General features: G+C 40.5%; 1 protein-coding gene across 9 annotated transcripts in view; it reads right to left on the bottom strand.

The window, feature by feature from the left end:
* The window catches only part of LOC306886519 (transcription factor SOX-6-like), a 152,483-nt gene that overhangs the window by 11,552 nt on the left and 125,731 nt on the right, over window positions 1–15,200 (bottom strand). For all 9 annotated transcript variants that reach the window (XM_079443689.1, XM_079443690.1, XM_079443685.1 and 6 more), the window contains 4 exons: window positions 13,588–13,737; window positions 11,534–11,711; window positions 10,722–10,909; window positions 473–578 (listed from right to left, as the gene is read on the bottom strand). In XM_079443689.1, the coding sequence (XP_079299815.1) occupies window positions 473–578; window positions 10,722–10,909; window positions 11,534–11,711; window positions 13,588–13,737 (622 nt within the window). The remainder of the gene's footprint in view (window positions 1–472; window positions 579–10,721; window positions 10,910–11,533; window positions 11,712–13,587; window positions 13,738–15,200) is intronic.

Genomic DNA, 15,200 nt, shown 5'->3' with positions numbered 1-15,200 from the left:
TCTGGTCAGATCAGATCATGCCAGACCAGAAAAACTGCATCTCTAAACCTCTATTTACAGATTTGAATACTGTCCAATCAAAATAAATAATTTATGTTTTAGAGGGCTCATAAACAAACAGAGTTATGCGAGGCTGATCATCTTACAAAAAAAAAATAAATCTATTGTGCTTGTTCCCCCAAGGCCTGGAGGAGGGCCAGCATTGTCCCATCACTTTGTCATTAAGAACAAGCTGTGAAAACTTTAAATACAGCCGTGCTCACTGCATAATGCCATCAACTTTCCCTGACACTGGCCAAGCAACCGCGGAATCCAGTCAATCTGATCATCTGACTGAACTGTACCTGACCTCATTCCTCACTGTAGTCAAGCAGCAAGCAGCATTAAATATATGGCAATGCTCTGCAAGGGTGCAAAGCACAGAATTTGTGAGCAGACGTTATGTTTTCAAATACTACAAATAGATACTTACCCTCGAAATCCTCTGGCCTGGTGAGGTCGATGACTCTGTGACCAATCTTCCCATCCTCGCCTAGTTTGCCAAGGTGACGGCCCAGGTTATCATAATGAGACCTCTCCTGCAAAAATGACAGAAAATTTGTGTTCAGATACAACAGCTTCCAGTCTACAGATATTTAGTGGTTTGTATTTATGTACCAAATTGCCTACTAAAATGTGTGATTGAGAAAATTGTATTCATTTAGGTCTTAACTCAACATGAAACTTGCCTGCTGCGTGTTGCTTAAATTAGAGCAGTCTGGGAGATTGTGTCTTCTTCCACAATGGTACAATGACCATAACATTAAATAATTACTTTAATAAATGTAGCAAATTACTACTAATAATTATTTTCATTCCTTAATTATTATTCTTATAATTATTTCATTAAATTTTTTATGTTTATGTACTGTATATGCACGCAGACACACAAATATATATATACATTTTATTTATATTATATACAATTTTCTCTTTTTATTTAAATGCAATGGATTATTAAAAACTACATTTATAGTAGTTAAATTAATTTCTTTACATTTCACTTGATTTTAATTGTATTTTCTTAAATTACAATTCAAAAATTTAAAAGGCACTTCGAATTCAATTCTGAATGGCACACGACCCTGTAGGACACACATGCTCTTCGCATGCATTTTGATGGGCCCAAGTCAAGTCGTCTTTATCACAGCTGTAGTCTCTTACTGTCTTCATCTGCAGGGCCTTGTACCGATAAGAGTGTGGAAAACTCCACTAAAAAGGATTTAGAAACAACACACTGAAAGATCCTGAGCACACAATGCAGCCTGGGACCTCCAGTGAAATGTTCAGCTTATTTTTTTCTTTCTTTTCCGCTCTCTAATCTTTGCAGTACATGCCCCTGTCTCTGCTGCCCTGAGCTCCCTGTCTATCATTTATTCAAGGCTCATGCTCGGAGGAACATGCCGTGTTTTCCCTTTTGTTGTGTTGCTTTCTGTTCAGATTAAACTTGGCATCATGTCGCACTTGATGCACAATAAACCCCTGTCATTCCTCGCCCGTGCGACAATATTAAATGTCATGTCCGTGTGCATTTACAGAATAAAATAACAGCTTTTGGGGGGCCCTCCTGAATGGTTGCAGCACATTAGACTTAATGTATTATGCAGAGGAAGAGGGCCGACCGCTGCTCGGGCCCATTGTTAAATGACCTAGTTCTGCCGTGAGTGCAGCAGGGCATTAGTGGAGGCCCATCTCGCTCTCTCTAAAGACTCGAGGAGGAGATGGACACTTTGACTCGGCATGATACAAGTAATCTCTCCCCCCCTCCAAACAGGGCAGGAAGATGCTAAAAGCAAAGCGAGTTGTGGTGAGTCGGCCCCAGAGCGTTTGTTCCTCTCCCAGGGTGTGCGTTCAATCTCAGGCAAAAGGTGTGCTTGAATTGTCTTTTCTTTAGAGAATGCCTATCACACACAGTTTGAACAGACACTCGGGCGGCCTCCCAACACAATGCTAACAGCTCCCCTGCCACAGACGCAGACACAGATACCGACGTACACATTAATCTTTCAGCCGCGCTGCTTTGGCCGTTTTGCTCGTTTGTTTGTTTTCTGTTCTTTTTGCCACTGGGGAGCCCATGGAGCAAGGAAGCTCTTCACACGGCAAAAGATTATCACTCTGGCTCAACTTGTCAATAGCTTATGACAATAGTGGATTACTTAGGATGATTCTGTGCTTATTGCAGTTCAGGCACGTTTGTGTGAGGTATTTCAGCATAAAAACCTGCGTACACTAAGCACCTGAAATCAGGTTTAAAAAGCAGGTTTATTCAGCAAGGATGCATTAAATTGATCGAAAGTGACAGTAAAGACATTTATAATGTTACTAAAGGTTACTATGTCAAATAAATTATGTTCTTTTGAACTTTATATTCAGAATCCTGAAGAAAAACTATTACAGTCTCTATAAAATATGAAGTAGTACACTAGTTTTCAACATTGATAATTATAAGAATGTTTTTTAAGCACCAAATGAACATATTAGAATGATTTCTGAAAGATCATGGGACAGTGAAGACCACAGTAATGGCTTCTGAAAATTCAGCTTTGCCATAGCAGGAATAAATTAAAATAGAAAATAATTATTTAGGTCATATTTCAAAATGTTAATGTTTACTGTATTTTTGTTTAAATAAATGCAGCCAATATATGCAGTGAGCATATAAGATCTTTAAAAAATATATTTCAAATCCAAAACCTTTAAATGGTAATGTTCATTATTTATAAAATGCAGCACTTTTATTCACCTCAAATCACGTTTTGCTATTACTGTCCACTAAAAGCAGGCCACAGTTTGTTGCCAAAATTGATTCATTAAAAAATAAATCCAAGTATCTATTACCGACTTTTTTTCTGAAAACTATTACTATTACTCAAAAAAAAATTATAACAATATTACAGCACAAGCATCAGAAGGACAGAAAAAAGAGCTGTACAGAGAAAGTACCGCAATTTCCCACCACCATGCTTGATGGAACAATCATTATTTATGGCCATCTGAGTGATTCTGATGTACAATTAACCACTACCTGCTTATGGCCTGTCATTAAGAGCTGCCTGTCTTGACAGTGCCTTGCTTATTTAAGTGTTTTCTAATTATGACATATGTAGCAGTTCCCATTGGACTCTTTGTAAAGATAAGTTGGAGCGCTAGCTCGGTGTGCCATGCTCCGTGTGAAGCCTCCTACGCTGCTGTATTCATCACCAGACCGCATTATTGCACTTAATGAAAGAGGCGCAGCACCCAATGACAAATTGACTGATGTGCGATTAGTCGCATGAGCGATGGCCGATGCGCCGTGGACTGTCCACTGGGGAAGGGCCCAACAACTGCAGAGTGTGTGCGTGTGGGGGGGTTATAAATGACTTGCTTGCGTCGTCCCCTCCTCCCAACTCTGTTAGCTCTCTCTGATCAATCAAGTCCTTTTATAAAGTCATGATCATTAAACATCAGTTTGGGGAACAAGGGGCATCAATCACTGAGTTTCATTAAAAACGCTTTAGGCGCTAAACTCTCATTTTCCAGAACAATAATTAAAGAATGAGCCAGACGGGAGCTATTGTACGTGAAAACAAGATTAGACACTTCAGTGTCTTGGGTCTAACTTAATGGAGTGAGGTAGAGAGTTCATTCATGCCTAGGAAGTGCTGATATCCACACGAGACAGTGACGCTGTTTACAGTGCACATTAGGGAGTCTGCAATTGAGAAAGTGAATATGAACATAAAAAGCGACGTGCACATCTTCAAACATTGCACAATGAATTTCCATTAAATTTAATATACTATGTTTTATATACTTATTGGTTGTAACTTGCGTAATTTATATCACAGCATTATCGAGAGAAATCATTTATATGCATAACATCAGGCTTTTTGTTTGAATACTCGAAAAAGAAATCGGTCTACAGCACCTTTACTACTGTCTGCATCAAGTGCTGTGATAAATCAATGGCATTTTTATTATTTTATGGTGTCATTAAATTTTTACTGATCACTTTGCCATAGAAGAGTAGTAAAGGGTGTGTACCATCCTGAAAAAGGACCGTCCAGCCAGGCAAATGCTCACCAGCAGATCTCTGTGACCATTGTGCTATAAAGGATATTTATAATGTGCATTACGGCAGTGAGATGGCAGGCGCTCAGAGTCTCCGCAAGTACAGAGAGGAGGAGAAAGGGAAAGGGCGGTTAGGGGAACGAAAAAATGGAAACAATGCAAAAAAGAAAAGATGTCATGGTACACGTTGTGCCCCTCCCATGCTAACCACGACCTCTCTGGCGCACGACTGGCCCTTCCCTCAAATGAGTTCAGCATGCAGCCCTTCATTCCCACATCTAAAATTATAACCACACAGTCCTAAGCTGAAGTGGAAAAAGACACCCACAATAATCTCCCCTCCACTATCCTTTTTTTCCCCTCCATCCTCAAATTCGGTTACAGAATGCATTTTGTTTCGACGGAGGAGGGTTGCATGGTGAAGTAATAACACAGAAGGGCCGATGGCAAGGCTGGTGGAACTTCTGAACATCTGGAGGGGAGCCAGAGCGAGGAGCCCATGTCAGCGCAGCGGAGAGGGCTTTAATCAGGCCGGCCGCAGAACATGTGCCTGTGGACTGCAGTGCTGCCCGCAGATTTCGTGTATTTCGGGCAGGAGCGCATTGTGCTGGTGTCTACCCTGTACTTACGCATCACAATGCCATAGAGTGACGCTTTTCCTCTGGTAAAAATAGCCCGGCTTCAGCCATATGGCCTTGAATTGCTCCAGCCGGGTCCAGATTAAGCCAATTGTGAGGCAACCATAGACTGGCCTTTGTTGATTTAGTAATCTGCCTTTACTGTCGCCCCGGTGCACACGGCTAATATCATAATCTAGTAAAAAAAAGAAATAGAAAAAAACACAATGGTCAAGTGAATAATCGTTTGTTCCTTGTCCTTGCCTGGATTCTGAATGCTGAGAATACAGTGTGTTCTGTCAGTTCCACACCTGGCTGAGAGATCCAAGTGATAGAGCAAATAAAGGGAGGTTTGAAAGCCTATTACAATGAGTTCTGACTGTGTGTATACGTGGTGGTGTAGGTTGCTTCAGCCGTCTGTATTGAGAATAAGGCCCAGCAGCGCACATTTCCCCCCTCATCTGCTTTCAATTCCCGCAGTAACCAATCACAGTTATTTATAATTGTGCAGCTTTCCAGTAGTTGGTAGTTTTGAAACGTTTAGTCTAAAGCACATGCAGTTGTGCGCCGAGCCCAGAGTTCCTTTCATGCGGTCGCTCGGCTTTTATACTCGAGCAGTAGTCCATGCTTGTAGGCTCCCAGAGCGGGTGTGTCTGAGGCTGCGACCTCCCTCCACTGGTGGGCATCCAATCCTTAATATATATTTTTTTACCTTACAGAAGGTAAAAAAAATTCTTTATCTGAAAATATTGACATGAGAGAACTCTGATATTTCCATGTAGACTTTTTTTCTAAACATCCCAGATTAAACCATAACCATGTTAAACCGACAACTCGCTTGCTTATAAAATTGAGAAATGTACCCACAACATCTGACCTTTTGACATTACGGGGGAAATTAAGCATTTTATACGTGTCCATCCCTCGGCCGTAAAAAACTCTGCAGCGTGGTTTTTCTATCCTGCTGCATTGAGATCATCAGGTCTGGATTTGTTTTATGGGTTTTCTGCTTTGAATGACCCTGAACTGTTCACTAGGTCCTCAAGGATCTGTTAAGAAGGACCTTGCTTTTTCTGCTCTTATCACGCAATCTATTTACAATAATGTACACTCTGAATTGCATGATCTGAGAGACAGAGGCTTCTTTATGCACCTGTTCGGAGGAGTTCTGTCCCAATATGGTGGCACATAAATGACCCATTGTAGCCTATTCTTTACGCAGGCTTTGTTGCGGGGTATCTAGCGTAAGCAGAGCCTCGCAGGTCTGGAGTATAAGGCCTCGTTGCATTTTTGAATGAGTGCCCTGTTTTGGCCATTTGTGTGATTTTATGCAACCACAGTGTAAAATCAGCAGAGCTTCAGTCATGTCTTACCTAAGGGAGAAAAAAATGGAAGAGTAAGTGCATGTCGTTGTTTTAGAACTAGCCAGAGATGTGCGTCTGCCCTCACGCATTGCTGAAAAAGGCGCTATTTATATAGCCAAACAAATGGAACAAAGAATTAATGTAAGCAATACTCAACAATGGCACTCGCTGGCTATGGGCAGTGCTTGAGTTCAGAATATAATCAAATTTTGGATGGCCAAAGCCATGTATGGCAGGATTTACTTTGCGGCCAAAAATAACCTATGCTGGCAATTTCCAAGACAGCAGCAGAAAAAGGGGTAGAAAATTGCTTCCAGGGCTGCAGACCAGACAAGATTATACCCCAAGTCTTTGTAAAGGGAAGCATGAATAGGCCCCTAACACTCACACGCGGGGAGGGAACGAGAGCAAACATTGGCTTCGGGTCTAAAAGTAGGGGGTGAGAATTTCGAGGAGAGTGAGCAAAGCTCCATTTAAATGTTTGTGGCCCTGCGCTCTGGGATTTGAGAAAAGTGAATATTCCACTCATCAATAATGTAGGTGAGAGGAGGGGGCAGGGAGGCCAGCGGATGCTCAATAGGTTAATACACTGGCCTTTCACCCTTTGATTCAAGTTTGGGAAGTGTCAGCACAAGAATATATTTTATCTCCTCGCCAGGCCCCGTCGGACTGCAACATCTGTCGAAAAGTAGGTTATTAGCAAGGGCGAAATATCTGAAATCAAAATCTGGGCTCCTTCCAGAGTGGAAGCATATCATTAGGTGGCTTGTGAAATTCAATTTGAAAATGTAAAATCAAAGTAGTTTAAAACTAGTGCATAAAATTGATCAAAAAATGTACAATTCAGTGCTTTCCAGGGGGAAATAAAAAGTATAATAAATAATAAAAAACAGTCTTCAGTAGACAATAATACTTCTAATAAATATTTAAAAAAAAAAAGCAAATTGTTGGAGGTCCCATAAAAGCTTTCTTTTACTGACGGGACATCAAAGGGGAAAAAGACAAATAAAAAACAAGCAAGCAAATGCTAAAACATGAATATTTTACACATGCACCTAAAAGACAGGAGACTCAAAGGAGACAGCTCTTCCATCTCAGAGAGAGAGAGAGAAATGGCTCTGTGCAAGAGAAAAAGGGATGCAGGTCATTGCATTGTGTTCTATGGACACACTTTGTATTAAAAGATGAATTGATCCATCTGTAAGCAGCACTTAGCCTCACTCTTCAGCTCAGTCGTTACACTGGGATAAATCAATATTTAATATCCCTCACCAACAGCCCCAGTAGATGATTTTAACCTCTCCTTAATCCCATTTATGTTACCTTTCCAGAATCTTCCACGTAAGCTTTCACTATGATAAACTTCCAAACAGCAGACTGGAAGGCAGTTATTAAAGGGCGTTCAGTATTTATGTCAGGTGAGGCGATGTGCTGAAATATTAATATTCTGAAACTGACCAAAGTGAAAGCTTTTATCTAGAACACTTAGAGGCCTTTTTTTCGTCCATCAGGCGCGAGCAGCAGGCACGGGCCAACTGTCTGACTGCTGGCAGCGCTCGGTGATATACAGCGGGCGGTTCATTACCGTTTTGTACATGGCTGTAGTAGCTCTTCCCATGACAAGTGTCCCCTCAGAAACATATGGCTAGAGGGCATTACTGTGGCCTTAACTTTGTAACTGTACCAATGAACTATTCTAGGATGACATGGAACAGTTAGGCCTGTCAATTAATGATTAATAATAATACAAAATACAAGATATTAAAATCATGTCCCCAAAATATGCGTTAACTATGCAAGATGAGCGAATGTGTGCTTGTGTTCAAAAACATCTAGATAGATTTTTCCAAAGGCTAAAAAATGTAAAAGGTAAAAATAATGTTTGTAACAACAAGAGCTAAAATAATTAAACTACTATTTAAACATTGCAGACAAAATGTATGTAAACAGTCCCTAATCTCAAAAAATTTTAATGAACTAAAATGAAACATTAACTTCAAACCACTTATTTTTTGTTTGCCAAAGTAATGTTGAATGAGAATGATTGCTTTATTAGCAAATACTGATTCCGTAAATTAGAATATCAAATAATTAATTTGATTTCAGTTTTAAATCAGCCCTTCAAACAAAACTGAAAAATGAGGAATATTCTTCATATTGCGGTGAGAATAATAAATGTCTGCTCAGTCTCATTCGTTTGAACTTCAGAGACATATGGAACATATGATGAGGAAAATACAGCTTCTGTTTAGCCTCTGGTTGTTTGCGACATCAATGGGTCTGTTTGGCTTAGCAACAGACCGAGGTGAAACTGCCTTTATGATATCATCAGATGCAGACAGGCTTCTGAGCGAGACTGCAGTACAAAAGAGGCCTGCCATTTTCTTCCATCGTATTTTAAGGTCATAAACTTACATTCTCCGATAGGGAAGCAACTGAAAACTCAGAAGAAAGAAAAGCCATAAAGAAAGAGAAAGTCTTTGCAAATGATACTTCAAAAAACGAGGGAGTCTTTGTGATGTGCTCTGTAACCTATAGCAATAATGATAACCCAAACATACCAGTCATATTTTCACACTGATAGAGCACCTAATTATTATTTGTCATTCACTCCTCTGCACCTTTCTTTGTGCCGCTGGCTGTCCAGAATTACCTTGCCCTTACATCAAAGACCTTTAGGGAAAACACATTTAGCCACAAGCTTAATGTCTTTTTCTCTGGGGGGGTGGACAGAACCTATTTTCTCCCCAAAAACATGCAAAGCTCACCTGAGCCGAGATGCCCAAATAACCATGTGAAAAGGCAGGGCCTTACAATCGTGCGAAAACAAAACCCAAGACAAACAAAAGAGGAGGAGAAAAAGAGCGTTAAGCTCGGCCTGCTAAGAACAATGCAGCTGTAGGTGTGTGCTGCCTGTTGACAAACGTGCCTTTTCAGCTATTGTCGGAGCAACATTCATGTCATGTAGCGGCATATTCTTGCGTTTGGCTGACCATGAGCTAACCCCAGAGCAATTTTGGGAGGTAGAGAGGGAAGGAGAGGATGAGTTGAGGCTGGTGAAGGTAAAATGGGAAAAAAGAAGGGAGGGAGACAGCCACAGGTGATGGCTGCATGTTCACATACCGCATCCACCTCCAAAGAACACGAACAAAGAGTGCGAAATCTCAAAAGAATGGCACGTAATGCACTGGCTTAGGTGATATCTCCGTTTATAATGGCTTAGAGTTGGGCATTGTGTTTGAGAAAACAGGATTACGACCCCCACAATGGCTTCCTGAGCAGTAAAGAGGTACTGTAAATTGCTGTGAGAAGCAGCAATAATATAAAAACGCGATCTCTGCCTTTATCGAGGATGCGTTGGGGTCTCAGATTTTCCTCTGATGCCACCCACATCGGGGCACGTCTTTCGCCCTGACTTCTAAGTTGATTGAAAAATAGTCCCTCTACTTTTTTACATATACATTGACCTACTTTAAGATGCTGGTTGAAAGTAATCAGGTGCTGAAAAATTAATGAGCCATCACTCCCAGTTCCTGCCTGCATCTCAGCCAACTGGCAATATGGCATCAATCAGATGGTAGTGGTGTCTGTTTTTCTGCTCCTTGATTGACTCATTGATTGAAGATATTTTTAAAAGGAATCCCTGAGAGAATGCTTGCTCCCGGTACAAAGTGGGCCTGTCCCACACCAGAGGCTGAAGAGGGCTGCCTGTTTGCTTTAATTGGGCAGAGACATCACAGTTTGAACCCGCACAGGCCAAGCACCAGAGGACCGTGATGGTCCTCCTCGCTCACAAATGCAAACACACACACTTATCCACCATCTATCCTGCCAATGTCAATCAAAAGCACTCCTCTGGATGTGCTTCAAAGACTTTGATTGGTTTTAAAGATCATGTCTGAAAAAACACTGTGGGCTCAAGTCCTTGAGTTTTGGCTGTTGTTGTGCCCTCAGGCGAAAGGGGCAGGAACAAGAGTCGGTTGTGTTGGGTATATTACTTCTGCAATGGAATCTGGTATTGATTACAAATTGCATGAATAAAATTGTGTTTTGAGGTCATCTCATCACTTTGATGACACACATGCACAAATGATTTTGTTCTATTTTGACATACGATGTTTTAATGAAAATCTAATTATCTATTAATTACTATTATCGACTAGTTAAGTTGTCAAACTAGTAAATTACATGTTCGAATTGCTTTTATTTTATTTACTTATTTATTTATACAGTGTATACATTTTGTGCATTTTTGGCAAGGATTATATTTTGGGATTTTATTTGATCATTTTTATGTGTGTGTGTGTGTATGTATACATATATATATATATTGCATGTATATATATATATATATATTGCATTTCTATATCCATTTCAAAAGACTTTAACTCAAAGGTTTGACAAGTAAACTTAAAAAAAAAAAAACTATGTGAGAAACACTGAAAGATTCGGTGTTGTTGATAGAAGGTACGTTTTTGAAATAATTTTATTGTTAAAAAAAAAAAAAAAATTTATTAAAATGTTAATAATTTTTTAATAAAAGAAAAAAGTTATAGCCTGATTTAAGCACCTGATATTTGTGAACTGATTCCAAAATCCAATTTCCCTGTAGTACCCAACACTTTTTACAGGAGTCAAACACACTCACCTTATCTACCCTGCAGTTGTTCAGTCCCATGCTGGTGAGGGCAGACAGCTTGGCCTCCATTCCCTGCTGATGATGCTGAAGCTGCTCTCTCTGAATCTGCTCCCTCATCTTCCTCGCTTCCTGGATGGCCTTCATCACTGCATCCTGATCTCCAAACAGCGCTGTTGAGTTCAGGCTGGACAGAATATCTGCAGAGACAAATTCAAATACACATATGCTTAGTGTTGTATTGTGAAAAACAATATAGGAGGTCTTGTGAGTACAGTTTGTATGTGTGCACTGTAAGTGTGGCCGACTCCATGTGTGTGTGTGGAGGGGGGGGGGGGGGCAGGAAACTAAGGGAGCAATCTCAGTGTGTGTCGCCTTTCTGTAATTAGTGGATCAAAGTGAGGTGAGGCGGGATGGCAGTTAAAACTCGGAAATAGTAGAAAAACAAACACCAAGCCTGTGTTCAAAGCCCAACTCCAAGAAGAGGAGGGAAATGAGCACTGCTCAACGACACAGTGTGGTTTTAATGAAAGACTGTTTTTAGCAACTGTTAGTAGCAGCTTCCAAAAAAAAAAATTAATATGAGAGATGAACTACAAGCTTTGAAAACAAATATCCAGCAACGCCATCCGTTACTCTTTACTGTGTTAAAATGGCAGGGTCTAAAAGAGATTATGAGTTGGGAGTGTGTCAAGTTCACTCTCTGATTCCAAACTACAAAGGATCAGAAATATACAATTAGTCTCTCAGCTGTGAGGATGTTAATAATTATAAAAGATTTCACAACTCAGAACTCTAAAAGCAGACAAAATCTACAGTTTTACCCAGAGACGAGCCACGGCCCATTCCTCCGATGGGGCTAGGGATGCCTCCGCTCTTGGACAGGCTGTTCGGGCTGCTCTTGATGCCTGGGAAGAGGATCTGTGTCGGGGATGTGGGGGATTTGACGGGGTCAGCTGTCTTGGGCCGGGCGGAGAGGTTGAGAGGCTGCGTTCCCTCCTCCTGTACATAAAAGACACAAAGCTTCTGTTAAAACAGGAATGGCCCTATAGAGAGATGCTTTCCACCTTACATAAAAGACAATACACCAGAGGCTATTACTGTAGACTAATTAGTCCGACTCCTCCAAGACATGGGTTCTGTATTCATAGCCAGGCTCTGTGCCATGCTGTAGCTCCTCAGTGCAGTGAGAGCCAGGCTTTGTTCGGGTTAATTAAAACCCTCTCTGTCTGAGCACACATCTTTATCTTCTCACCTGCTCTCATGCCCGAGAGAAACGGTTAACAGCTAATACATCCTGTTTCAAACAAATGCAATCAGACCAGAGAGCTTGTAGCTGTCGTATTACAATTAAGTGTTTGTGTTCTGATGTCTTCGTGGTGACCAAATGTGGTTTCTATGGGAAAAACAGTTTTATTTTTGTATTTTATTTTATTGTTTTGAAATAATTTTATTCAGCCAGGATGGATCAAATTGATCAAAAGTAACAGTATGCATTTTTAAATGAATCCTTAAAAAAAGTATCATGGTTTCCACAAAAATATTTATCCAGCACAACTGTGTTAAACTTTGATAATACGAAGAAATGTTTCTTGAGCACCAAATCAGCATATTAAAATGATTTCTCAAGGATCACATGACACCGAAGACTGCAGTAATTTCTGCTGAAAATTCATCACAGGAATACATTTAATTTTAAAATAGATTAAAATAGACAGCTATTTTAAATTGTAATACTATTTCACAAAACCACTGTTTTACTGTATTTTGTATCAAATAAATAAGAGACTTATTTCAAAAACATTTTAAAAATCTTACCCAGCCCAAAGTAGAGAGCTTGATGAGTAAAACACAAGGTAAAATTTGTGTCAGAACTGCATCATCAATCCAGAACTTTAAAAACGCATGTTAATGCATCTTGTGTAGACTAGAAAAAGATTTCACTGGCAGTGTTGTACTGTCCAAACAGATGGGCCACATACAGAGACTGCCCCCAGCTCTTTACAAATTTGACTGCCAATAACAGTTTGTCGTTCAATTACGCTTCAACTAGACAAACAAACAGACTGCTAGCTAATTAAGCACAGCGTATCTACATATGGAGTTAACGGGGCAAAAATCACGTAACATCTTTGATCAATATTAACATAGTGTATCTCATACAACACGTGTTGGCTACAGAAACTGAAGTAGAGTGCCTAAAAATGCCCGTCCGACTCTGAATTGTGGCTCATCATAATTGCCAATGATCTTACCGTATGCTCTGAGATGCTGATATGTGGCGGCTCTCTCCAAGGGCAGAGCTCCAAAAGCCCTGGAGGAGCAGCTTAGCTGAGCGACTGAAGAGGATTACGGGCGCTACGCACACACTACTGTTCGCCTCAATGATTTACCCCCGTTCTATTGTGATATTAAACTAAACTTTTCCAAATGTGCAAGTGTTTTAGGTTACAGCCACAGCACAAAAAAAGCAAAACGATGATGTACATCAGTGAAGACTGATGGAAAAGCGCTATATGCTGCGAGTATTGATCTTATAAAAGAAACAAAAGACAGTCATCACATAATTGTAGCCTCATCAATATATTTAGATTATGTGCCTCTGATGTCATTGGTTTAGTCCGGTCCAAGTTAAATGTAACGCACAGGAAAACGTGGGCCAGTCTCTGTCATGAGAAACCATGTGTTCCAAAATTGCTTTCCAGGAGCAGGGAGAGCCATAGCAACCCTGTCCACAGAGTTCTGCTTGAGAGAGTGGGTGCCTTGTAAAAGCAGCACAGATTGATGGGCTCGGAGCGAGAGGAGAACCGACAGCGAGCGCTTGTTGCTGCTACCTACCACAGCTGATTTAGTGAACCAGACCAGGCCGGGATCGTACCTTGACTTGAGCCAGGGGGGTTGAGGCCCTCTTTTCATTCTTCAAGCCAGACGGGGAGATCGGCCCAGTAGAATTTGGGGGCTGGGGCAGCGGAGGCATCTTGGCTCCTGGAGAGACCTGCATGCTGGCCAGCTGGGCGGCGTAGAGTTGCTGTAAGGAGGGAGACAACCCACAAGGCGTTAACATCCAAAGCCAGACACCATTCAAAGCCTTTATTCTCTCTTTTCTTCTCTCGCTCGCATTGCTTTTTCCCTTTCCATCCCAGCATAGAAGCTCCATCAAAGGTCTAACTGTATATCAAAGCCTGGATCCAGGGAGAGACAGCAGCCCCAAAAAACCACACAGCAATGGCACGCATACAAGAGACTTGGAGCCACTCATCTTTCCACTCATCACACAAAATTTGCAGACTGAAGCCTAGCTGCTTCTAAGATCTGATTTCCTTCCCCTCGCTCCCTCTAGTAAGCCCCTTTGACTTTAATTTGTTGCCTTTTCCTGTCGCTACGCAGACACCTGAACTTCCCTCTTCAATGGCGCAACGCACATTCCCCCAAAGTTACACAAACTCAAGGTAGTCGAGTTTCAATTACGTACTCTATCAAAGACATTCATTAAGACAGGAAGCCTGACAGAGAATTCACGTTCTTCTGCTTATTTTCACTGGCTCACGGTCAACACGCTCGCTAACATCAGCAACCTTCCAGCGGCACACATTCCGCATGCTGAAGTGCTGCGTGTCAATCACTTATCAGAACTGAGTGGAGAAAGTGTGAGGGAGAGGTTTAGATTTCAGCTCTGAGACTGACTGACTGACTGTCATAACCTATTGAGAATTATTTTTATTTCAACAGATTCCTAATACCCACACACCATGCAGACAAAATAAAAAATAACTACTGCAAAAGCAGTGTTAGATCAAAAGGAACAATTAAATAGAAAATCCTGGGTTAGAATGCCAAATTGTACAACACTGTATATCGACATTTGTTTTAGCGCGTTGTATTATTCACAGATGCTTAAAACAATCACACTTCCTTTCCGTTCTCTAGTGAGAAGACAGATGTATACATGACTGCTTTCCCTCAGGCAAATATTGATTAGCAATCAGATAAATGTTTATATTGTCTTTTGTCTCTTAAATTAAATAAGAGGAATCACACCAAGCCACGGGACATAAATGTTAAAACTGGCTAAAATCAGGTGCATGAAACAAAGGCTTGAAACAGAGATTGGAGACAGTAGAGATCTGTATAATCTAACATGAACTGGACGACTACTTAAAGTGTATTCCAGGACAGGGTTATTCAAATAAAGCTGAAATAAAACATAAATATTAAAACAAAAAACTTAAACTAAACAACTTAAATGATAAATGCTGCCTTTGCAACTACTTGAAATATGGTTAAGTTAAAGCTCTAAATTTACTAACTGGAAATAAAAACTAAAAATTACAAAATTATAAAATTTTATGTACAACTAAAAGCGAACACAAAATATCAATAAAAACTATAATGCTATGTAAATAATACTGAAATAACACTGTTCTAGCTGTGTTAGGATTTCACGTGCATTACACACAGCTCCACTTTTTATTTTGATGGTGATTTTATAAG

This window comes from Barbus barbus (assembly GCF_936440315.1).
Source record: "Barbus barbus genome assembly, chromosome: 2".
Classification (NCBI taxonomy): Eukaryota; Metazoa; Chordata; class Actinopteri; order Cypriniformes; family Cyprinidae; genus Barbus; species Barbus barbus.
The sequence above is the reverse complement of the archived record's forward strand: the minus strand, read 5'-3'. Positions and strand labels throughout refer to the sequence as shown.